The 10,973-nt window shown below is 32.9% G+C and overlaps 2 protein-coding genes across 10 annotated transcripts; one reads left to right on the forward strand and one right to left on the reverse strand.

The window, feature by feature from the left end:
- The first annotated feature begins 1,377 nt into the window (after positions 1 to 1,377).
- LOC129298079 (VQ motif-containing protein 4-like) lies at positions 1,378 to 4,712 on the forward strand. Of its 9 annotated transcripts, none has more exons than XM_054936488.1 (3): positions 1,378 to 2,395; positions 4,150 to 4,231; positions 4,317 to 4,712. In XM_054936488.1, exons 1-2 carry the CDS (start codon positions 1,729 to 1,731, stop codon positions 4,179 to 4,181), a joined length of 699 nt encoding a protein of 232 aa, XP_054792463.1. In that variant the 5' UTR covers positions 1,378 to 1,728; the 3' UTR covers positions 4,182 to 4,231; positions 4,317 to 4,712. The 9 variants fall into 9 exon arrangements, with proteins under 9 accessions (XP_054792463.1, XP_054792462.1, XP_054792465.1 ...); XM_054936487.1 differs by having other exon boundaries at positions 4,320 to 4,712; XM_054936490.1 differs by having other exon boundaries at positions 4,154 to 4,231.
- A 2,378-nt stretch (positions 4,713 to 7,090) lies between these two features.
- Positions 7,091 to 7,632, reverse strand: LOC129298077 (protein RALF-like 19). The gene has a single exon (XM_054936484.1). It carries the CDS (start codon positions 7,559 to 7,561, stop codon positions 7,214 to 7,216), a length of 348 nt encoding a protein of 115 aa, XP_054792459.1. The 5' UTR covers positions 7,562 to 7,632; the 3' UTR covers positions 7,091 to 7,213.
- Positions 7,633 to 10,973: the final 3,341 nt, after the last annotated feature.

Below are 10,973 nucleotides of genomic sequence, written 5' to 3' on the forward strand. Positions count from 1 at the left end.
ATTGGGGTTTCAAGTACCTTCTTTTCTTTTTGTGGGCATCCGAGTGGTTGACTTTTGGAAAAATTAAGTCACATTAGTTTGACAACATTGTCCCGATTCCTCAACATCATTGGTCATTTGGTTATACCTGGTCTTCCCATTCAATGACTGGTTAATAGATTCAATTTACTGGCATCCACTAAGTAAAAAAAAAAAAAAAAGACTCTTCAACGACGTTTCTCTCATCTCAAGTTTCATGTGTTTGATTTTTTTTGATAGTTTATTGCTTCCAAGATAAATTTGATTTTAGAATTTTTGTTCTCTAAAGAGTAATATTAATTTAAATGCATAGAGTTGGTTGATTTCGCCGATGATAGTCAACCGTTAAGTATAACAGGCAGTTATCTGCAATGGAAACTGTGGCATCCGAAAAGTCAAACGGGAACTTTCTACGCTACCGCAGGAAAAATTCTCTGCAATTTAAGGATAGATTCTTAGCGTGGTTCTTTGCTAAATTTTTTCCAATAAGAAAATGCAGTTTAAAAGAAAATCATATCTATTAAATTTTGCTACTATTTATGAGCTGCTAGGTTAGTGAAAACACATTATATATTCTTCCTAATCTTATTTCAAAGGGAGAGAAAAGTGAAATAAATAATTTTAAAAATTTATTAAGAGAGATAGATGAAAGCTAAAGAGAATATTTATAAAAATTATTGATCAAGATCTTTTAATTAACAATATTTTTAAAAATTTAATAAATGATATAATATAATAACATTATCTAATCAATATAACCGACCTTTGTTATTGTTGTTGTTGCTTTTTTATTTTATTTTATTCATAAATCACTTTCTAACACGTTTAACATAAATAAAAAACTTTAAACATTATTAACTTTACTTAAAAATTTAATAATTTTTTAAATTTTTTTATTAAATAGGTACTTTAAAAATAAAATCTTTTAATATTTAATAACTTTTTTATTGTTTAATAAAATAGATAAAAAATGATCTTAGCAACTGTAAATATGACTAAAACAAACTCGTAAATAAGAGCAAAAGAGGAAAGGTGAGTAATTGATTGATGATTCATTGATTGGGATCAAAAAAAAAAATTGGCAACATGATGGTGAGAGTGGGATGGGAAATATGAAATACATGGAAAGGGTGAGAGGGACTAGCACTGTAGGAAAGAGGTGATGCTACATGACACAGACAATAATTTAATCACACTGCAACAAAATAAATATTTGGTAATATAATGAATAGTTTAAATAGAATGAATAGTTGTGATCAATAGTATAAAAAAGGAGAAGATACATGGTTATAAAAAACGGCGAGAGGTGGTTGCTTGGGAGCTGAAATCAAAGATCGGAGAAACGCGAAGGAAAAGAAGTGAAAGGCAAAATAGGATATTAGTGTAGTCAGAATAATGATGGCGCCTCTGCTCCTGCAAGTCAATGCCTCTTATTAATCTCTTGTTGACGCTTTCCCTCCCCCGTGGCCCCCACCATTCTCCTCCTCCTCTTCCCTCCCCCACCCTCCCCTCCCCACGCGTCTTCCCCACCCCTCTATTTTCCCTTTCCATTCTCCAGCGCGTGACATTGCTCACCGTAAACAAAGACACACACCAAGGTCTGGTCTTTGCCACATTTCTCACCAAAACACGCACCAAGTAGCAAACTCTCTTCTCCTCATCATCTTCGTCTTGTGCTCTCTCAACCCTCAGCTCTCAACTCAATCATCCATGGCTTCTGTATCTCCCAGGCACCAAGAGAACACTAATGCCAACCCCTCTTCTCCTTTCGTCACTTCTCCCCCCGTCGCCGGCAACGGAGTCCAGCCCCACCAAGTTGCCCCTCCGAAGCCCATCACCAGATCCGAATCCGCCGCCCCTTATCCCACTACCTTCGTCCAGGCCAATACCTCCTCCTTCAAGCAGGTTGTCCAAATGCTCACCGGATCCTCCGACACCGTCAAGCACGCCTCCGCTTCCAAGCCCGCCTCCGATTCCAAGACCCACATCCCCCCGATCAAATCCATCCCCAAGAAGCAGCAGCAGCAGCAGCAATCCGGCTTAGAGCTCTACAAGCGCAGGAAATCCCTCAAGAATCTCAACATCAGCCCCTTGATTCCTTCTTTCGGGTCCGGATTTTCGCCCCGAAAGCCCGACATCCTCTCCCCCAGCATCCTTGACTTTCCGTCCCTCGTCCTCAGCCCCGTCACGCCGCTCCTCCCCGACCCCTTTGATCGCTCCGCCCCCGGGACCGGAAGCCCTGGCTTGGATAGGGAGGCGGAGGAGAGAGCCATCAAAGAGAAGGGTTTTTTCTTGCATCCTTCGCCGGGGACCACTCCCAGGGATGCCGAGCCTCGATTACTGTCTCTGTTCCCGACCACATCTCCCAGAGCTTCAGGTTCTTCATCATCTTCTTGATTCAATTTTTTTGGGGTGCAAGATTATCATATATATATATATATATAGATGAACGGGCATTGGATAGGAGGAGGAGGAGGAGGAGGAAGAGGAGGAGGGATGACATTTGTAATAACGGAGGAATTAATGTTTTGCTTCGTCCATTGTTTGTATAATAGTAACTTTTTTGTTCTGGTCAATAAAACTCTCTTGTGAATTAGAAGGAAGGTTGGTCAATGGTTAGTTAGTTACCACATTTACTGGGTTTCCTTTACAGTCAAATTCTTCAGTTACTACTTACTACTATTTCGTCATGGCCTGGTGGGCATTAATAATTGACCCAATAAGGAATTTATTGAAGTTGATAAACTAGCTATTTAGATGTGAAGAATAAATGCAGAGAGTGGAGAGGGTGGGTGAGAAAAGAAAAAAGAGGTATTGGATTGGAAGAAGATGAATGGAGTTGGTGAGAAGCATTGTAAAATGAAGGAATCTAGAGGAGAGACTTTGATGTGTTTCAGATTAATCTCAGAACGTGAGAGAGAGAGAGAGAGAGAGACCCAGGCATGCATCCAGCTGGGTTGGACGCCATTTCTAGGTATTTACCTTGTTCTTGTTGGAGCAACCTTTTTGGTTTCACTATTTTGGTTTTGTTCTCTGCGAGATTCCCTTCGTAATACTTCCCATAAAAAAGTTGATATTTACCGTCTCTCAGAAATCCCAATGGTGAGAGCTGTTATATTGCAATATTTATTTATTTCTTTGTAATGGAAGTTATGAAAGGCCATACATATGGATCAGGGGTCTCTCCCTTTTTTTTTTTTCATTCCTTTCTCTCCACTTCTCCCATCGTCATCATTCAAATTTTTTTATTAAACAATTTTTTTAAATAAAAAAATTAATGAATGGTGGAGATGGGAGAAGTGGAGGGAAATGGAGGAAAAGGAAGTGGAGAGACCCCACTTCCCATATTTAGTTGAGTCAAAATGATCTTCCTCCTTTGGCTATCTCTTTTTTAATTCGCTTTATCCGTATATTCAATTTAAGATGTGGGATCATTGTCTTGATGGTTGAGAAACAATTTCCAGACTCATCCATAACCTTGGGCGGTAAAGAATTGAGGGGCCGTAAAAATAAGTAAAAACAAGAAGAAATATAATAGGGTATGCAATGACTGAGTTTTTTTTTTTAATTTTTTGGGGTGAAATATAAAATAATAATGGTTAATTTGACTGAAGGAGGACCAAAAGCCCTTTTTAAGATGGTAAAGTGAAGGTGGGGGACACTGGTGGGGCATGTGATGCTGAAAGATAAGAAAATATTGAAGCCATTCTGCGTACCAGTCAGAAAGACATTGTTTTTGGGATGATCATCTTCTTCGCTTCTTGCTGTTTGTCTATTTGTGAATCAGGATGACGATTGTTTCAGGAATTTTTTTTCAGTCCCATTTCACACTTCATTTCTTTTTCTCATTTCAACTTTTTCACCCACCCACCGCTATGATTATGAGCATCCTCCAAAATTTTTTTGGCCAATATCCCTAAAACAGTGCTTTGATTTTTTTTTTCTTTTTGGACTTTTTTCCCCCCGATGGATCTATAAATTGCGGTTTACGGTGTTACTGTATACCAAAAAAAAAAGAGTAGAAAAAAAATCTAAGTCTTATTTTTCTTCCGTTTTACTTTGGTATCATTTGAATCCTTGAACTTGTTTGTTTGTTTCAATATCTTGTTAATAATTTGACTTCTGTTTTAGTTAGTCGCCAGCTCTCAATTGGATCAAATTAGATGACAACGAAAACAACATTCAAAACTAAACGTTGATGGATTAATTCATGGTATATAAATTCATTTAAGCACTAAAGCGAAGAATCAACTCCATTTTTTTAATAAAAAATACATTTTTTTTTGTTTTGAAAAAAGCAGGGTGATGGTGGGTGATTACATTAATGGGGAAATTGAAATAGAAAGGAGAACATGTGCCATGTTCTGAATCCTACTGGCATGAAGATGCCCCATTTCAAAGGTCGTCTTCTTCTTCTCTCTCTCTCTCTCTATCAGCGTTTGGAGGAAATAGACGAGAGAGAGAGGGAAAGTGTGTGTGTCTCGCAAGTGGTGGGTTTTCATTTGGAAACGAACAAGAATTTTTATCATTATTCATATCTATGATGATTCCTTTGTGATTTTCTTTCACATGGCTTTGATATTTCTATTATTTTATTTCTTATTTGATTTGACCACACATCCATCATGTCATATTTGACTATCTCTCTTTGAATTCTTGAACGCTGCCATTATTACTTCCTTATTGCTTCTTAAGTTTCTTTGTTTTCCTTTTATTAATGTCGTTGTTTTGGTTCCCCGATTTGTCGTCTTCTTTCTCGCCGATTAGGCATTCAGTCGCCAACTCGCAATGCCTCAATTGATCTATCCCCGTTATTATAATTTATTTCATTTTTTTCATCCTGAACAATTATTTGGTGCTCCATCCTTCTAAAATCTTTCTCCTCCACTTAAAAAATATAAAGAATTTTTAATCATATTTTACCAACAATAAATTTATTGCTTATTTTTCAATTAGTTTTTATCTTTTTATATTTATTATTTTTTAAGGTGTTTTATTTTAAAATAATATAAAGTAATTTATGCAATAGGTACACTTTTAAAAAAAAGATAATAATTATACTTTAAAAGATTACAAATGTCTTACATTTTTTAATATTCTAACTTCTCAAAAAATACTTTATATTTTTTAATAGAAGGAGTAACATATTTGATACAAAATTATACACCTATATACCAATAAAACTTAATAAAGATACTTTAAAAAGTTATTACTTTTAAAATAAAAATATAAACTTTTAAAAATATTATTCATTTAATTTAATTTTAAATATACAATTATTTCAATTTCCTTTCCTTTTGAAGAGTAATATTGAAAAAATGTTTATCATTAAAGTCTTATTATTATCAAATTATTTTATATTTTAAAATAATGAAACACCTTCAAAATTGTGATGGAGTACTTTTCTGCACTCTCTTTGAAATATAATAAAAAAATCGAATTATTGATCTAAATAGTTGATTTTGTAACTTTGGGATGAATTATCTATTTTTTTAAAATTGTTTCATTGTCAATCCAACTATATTTTTCAAGTCAAAATGATTAAAATTTATTAGGTAATAAAAGTTGGTGTGATGTATGTTGTATTCAAGGTTCAAACCTTCAAGCAATGATGAAAAAATAATATATTTTTAATATACATTCTATAAAATATTTAAACAACACACATTGCTTATCGGAAGAATCGAGAAATCCAGAAAGGGTCTCTTTTTTATCGTGAATTTTATCGTCGGATCAAATGCGACCTTTGAAAATCGGCTGGTGTCTTAACATAAATTAAAAAACACTGAAATTTAAATTCCAATCAAGCCAAGCGCAGAGACTTTAGCTTGAGTTAATATATAATATTCCCTCCAATTATATTTATAAGATACAGATGCCTCTGAAAATTAATTTTTAATTTAAAATATAAGATATCATATAATAATTAAATTATTATTTTTAATTTTATCCCTGTTTGATTAGTATAAAAATATTTAATATAATTATATTATTATTTAAAATTAAGAACAAAAATAAAAGTACATCTTTAAAAAAATAATTTTTTTAATATTAAAAAAATTAATTTTTTTAAAATATATGAAATGATTGAAAGTGTGAGTATATAACAAAATGCTTTTTGGCTTTTATGATGAGTGACAGTCTTTGAGTCTTGAAGCGATCAATGGCACAATTTAGACGAAAATGCAGCAACGCTTTCCCAATTATTATTATTATTATTATTATTTAAAAATCGTTTAGTATTGCTAATGATTGATATATATATATATATATATATATAGATGGACAGACAGACAGACAGACAATAGAATTTTATGTTAATCACCGGTGCCAAAGACGTACGTGATTAATTAAGAGACAATTTATTAACCAACAGTTTGGCAAAATTGCTATCACGAACTCACATTTACTTAACGCAACGATGATATTATAATATTCACAATATAGCATTAATTAGTACTCTATAATAATAGAGAGTGGCTTTAAATCGATTAAACAAAAATATCTAACTTTGATTTACGACATAATATAAACCGTTTTGTTTGGCAAGATAGAAGGAAAAGAAATGAAAGAGAGATCAATGACACTTTCTCAAACAATGAAATCCAAAGTCCAAACACAAAAGTTGAAGAACTTTGTCAACAAATAAAGCTTTTTTTTTTTTTTTTTTACTTTTTGGATCTTTCCAACTTCATTTTCTGAATTTTTAATGAGCCTGTTCTTAATTTTTTTTTCTTTACCTTTTCTTTTTTCTTTTTTGCTAATTCACGAACTCGTGCTTGAAATCCTCCTCATGAGTCCGCCATTGCCGACAAGTAATTTACTCTTAACATTTCAACGACCTCATGAGTCATGCACATGCACAATATATATTTAATATCATTAAATTTACATATATGTAAAATAAGATCACTCATGACATAATCGTGAAGATTGAACCCCGACCAATACATACATCGTTGGTGGATTCAATTTGTATATCCCAATTCATTCATTCATTCATTGTTTTTCTCTGTGAAAATTAAAAAAAAAAAAACAGGAACAAAGAAGCAGCATCGAGCAACAAGTAAGGTGAAGTGAATGAATAATACAATTTCATTGCATTATTAGTACACGAAGCACAGAATTATGATAAACATGGTCTGGTCTTGTGAAGTGAGTGATTGGGTGATGGTGGTGGAGAGGAATAAAGATATCAGTCAGTTTGTCGGGCACAGTGGGTGATGGCAGTGCAACCTCGGCGATAAGGGTTTGCATTGCCTCTCCGGTTGCAATCATAGTACGATCGTCCTCGTCGACCACATGGGACTTGGTTGGCCTTCAAAGCATCGTAGCTTATGAACCTTCGTTCAACCAAGCTCCGATGGCTCCAACCTGACTCCATCATCATCTCTTCCTCGTCACTTACCCTGTCACCCACCAGCTGACCGTCAATGGAAAAGTCCTTCCAATCCGGCGAGACGGCTTCGGTCGCCGTCGTGATTGCCATCAAGGTGACTGCCACCACCGCGACCAGCACCGCAAACCTAGGCTTCAACTCCATTGTGTTTCAGTTAGCCCCTGTCCTTGCACCTTGGGGAGGGTGAAGGGGGATTTAACAATTATATATATGAAGCTGTGTTTCGTGCAATAAAGGGGGAAGCCATGGGGGCTTTTAAGTTCCTTCGTTGGGTTGCTTGTGATTTTACGAGAATTTAGGGGATAATCTCGTTTCTTCCTTCATTTGTTTTCCTCTTTTAGTTATAATGTGCTGTTTCCAGAATGCTTGGACGTGGTTGATTTCTTTCATTTCCTTAACTGTCAATAACTGACTTCCTTCATTGTGGGTTGTCTTCTCTATTCTCGGCAATTTCAGTTAATTTAGGTTGAGTGGTTTCAGTTAATGAAGAAATGTTAAGCATATCGTAATCTCTTCATACCAAATTACTGTTATAACCAACAAAAATTTATTTTTTTAATGAACAAAATTTTTAATACGGCAATGGTAACTTCCCCTCCATGCTTGTGTGTAAAGGGGAGCGCTTATGTTCAGGGTGGAGTGTGGACACGGGCTTAGCCATGTGCCTTTATCCTTTCTTTCCACTCGTGTTATTTCAAAACAAGTACTTGTATCCTCCTCCCCTTACAATTTCGGCTTGCAAAAGATTTTTTTTTTTTTTCACACTGTTTTGGGACCATGTCGCTTTCTATTTTCAAAAATTATTTTCTATTTTTAAAACTAAAATTTAAAAACTCGTTTTGATAAGTTTTTTAAAATTAATTGTTATCAAAACTATTCTTATTTTTTGTTTTTAAAAATAAAAAATGGAAACATCTTAAAATTATTTTCATTTTATTTTTATAATTTTAAAAAACACATTACATTTAATTATTAAAAAAATATGATTAGTTTGATCAATTTTCATCATAAACCAAAATAAAGTTTCTATATAAGGAATATATTATTGACGAACATAGAGCCTGAGACAATTACAGCCTTAAATAGCTATGGGACAAACCCTAGAATACAAGAAAGTTAGACACATGTATACAAAGTAAGGAAAAAAAAATTGTAAACCTAAGGCCCACTACTACATAATTATCTAAATTTGACATCATATATTTAACAATTATATATCAAAAGTGACGGATAAAAAAGATATTATATACTTAACGGTTATTTCAAAATAACCGTCAAGTATTTAAACTTGTACTTGGCAGTTATATGACAATACATCAAATATATATTTTATCTTAATTTATGTTGGAGGTAGATATATTTGACACTTGTTTAAAGATAATTGTCCAGATTCTTTCATATTCTTTTTCCTCTTCACATTTCTAACTTTCAAACCCCTTGAAACCTATATTTTGTCACTCCAATGACCAAAACATGCATAGAATTTTGCACTTGTTCCATTGTTAGTTTTGGATTTTTGGAATCAATTGTGCTCGTGGAAGTGGGTTCATTGCTCAAGTAGTTGCCATTTCTCCATTTTTGGCATCTTCTCTTATTCTTGAGGTTGGTTCTTGCTTTTCCAATCAATAATCCTCATTTTGAGTTTGTGGGTTATTAATCTTGATTTACATACACAATGGGTTGTTTAAATGTTGATTATTTTGTCTCTCTATTGGTGTTCTTGTTAGTGGTTTCTCTTCTTGATGGTGCTTGTTTTGTAATTGAATGATTAATTTATATTTTTTTATTATTTGAATTGTCAATTTTTACATTTTTAGTATTTGAATTGATTGAAAATTGGCTTATGTTATAATAGTTTTGAGATTTTAAGTTGATATATATATATATATATATATAGTGTTTGATGTGTATTATATGATTTTCATTAAAACTTGGCTTCTTAGTGATATTGTTATTATTGTTGTTGGATCATATATAATCTTTGTTGTTGATAATATGGTTTTTCTAAGGGCATAAAGCCCGGGTAATATTCATTTTTTAAGTCATTATACTGTTAAATTTTTTGAAATTGTTGTTGGGTATAAGTTGATGTGATTGTTGTTACTGCTCTTGCTATTATTGTCATTTGGATTAATAAAGAGAGGGCATAAAGCTTAAGAAACTTTCTTTTTTAAGCGTTATACTATCAAAATTATTTCAATGACTAGCATTAAAAATTAGTTATTTGTTTTAAATAATATTAAAGAGGAAATGGGCAAACAAGTGGTTAGTGATTCATTGACTGATTGAACCTTTGTATCTAACTCTCTCGATATCTAGGAATAATCAAATTCACTAATCACATTTCCTTCTTAATCTTTTTAGGAATTATGGATAAAGAATAGATGTCTACCAATCATCTATCTAAGGCATATTAGAATGGGGTGTCAGACTTCGTTAAATTTATAGTTAAGCAAGCGTACGAACTTGTTAGAATTGTTTGGTGTAATATCCTGAATTCTTAATTTGAATGCTAATTAAGGGTAAATTGGTAAAATTAGTAGATTAATTGAATAATAAGGATTTTGGATAGTAAATTGATATTTTGGCTTGTTTACTATTGAATGATTAGGATTGAGTTAAGAATAGTGGTTTAGAGTGAATCGTGTGAGCTACAATGAGAGTTTTCTTACTATACCATGCATTATAGCATATGCTACATGCATCGTGGCGCATGGCATAGGAATTTGAGTTTTAAGGATGTAGTTAGTTCGTGAAATTAGAAAGGAGAAAAAGAGAAAACATGAGAGAGGCGGAGAAGTAGTGGTTTTGTGTTTGGGTAAAGAAATTCGCAGTGCTAGGAGTTAGTTTTGACCAATCGCTTATCGAATAAGTTTCATACTTTCCTTGATAGGGGATGCGAAAGTAGAATCATGCTAATTTAGGGATAAAACCCTAAAACACAATAAAAATACAAGAACAAAAAGAAATGGATGAAATTTATGAAGAAAATAAAGAAAGAAATGAAATAAACAAAGGGATAATGATTAAGGAAAAGATCTTTTAGAGCACTTACCTTTAGGAATCTCAACTTTTTAAGACACTATAAGAATTGATTAAGTTTTTAGTCATGTCTATTTCTCATAAGAAATGTCACCACAAAGCACTAAGGCTTATAAGGGTTATAAACTTTAAAATAAATAATTTTATTCAATTTCTCTTCTTATTTACAAGAGAGAACACGCTTAATATATATAAGCTCATAAAGAAGACAATTTCTTAAAATTAAAACTTGAATTTTGTAATACTAAAAGGAGGATGAAAATAATATAAAATAAAAAAGAAAATATTCAGTCATATAATTTAAGAGATGTGATCCTAAAATTATGAGATTATAAAACTTAGAAAATAATGTAATTAATTTTAATCTTTAACTAGACTCAAAATAGGACTGGTCTTACTCTTTAAGAAAGGACTTAAGTCAAAGGACTATCAAATTAGGAAACAATTGAGGAGAAAATCAAGGGATCATAAGGACTCAAAATCACACCACCCTTGACTTCTTCACTTGGGTTTC

Source organism: Prosopis cineraria, unplaced genomic scaffold (assembly GCF_029017545.1).
Source record: "Prosopis cineraria cultivar Desert tree isolate PC_DT_omini unplaced genomic scaffold, ASM2901754v1 PC703, whole genome shotgun sequence".
Lineage (NCBI taxonomy): Eukaryota > Viridiplantae > Streptophyta > Magnoliopsida > Fabales > Fabaceae > Prosopis > Prosopis cineraria.

What these genes read in the sequence shown, in the direction of transcription:
- LOC129298079 (XM_054936486.1), top strand. Translation starts at nt 1,729, where the DNA reads ATGGCTTCTGTATCTCCCAGGCACCAAGAGAACACTAATGCCAACCCC. An exon ending in CACATCTCCCAGAGCTTCAG is followed by an intron (nt 2,396 to 3,632) that starts GTTCTTCATCAT and finishes ATTTGACTGAAG; the next exon opens with GAGGACCAAAAGCCCTTTTT.
- LOC129298077 (XM_054936484.1), bottom strand. Translation starts at nt 7,561, where the DNA reads ATGGAGTTGAAGCCTAGGTTTGCGGTGCTGGTCGCGGTGGTGGCAGTC.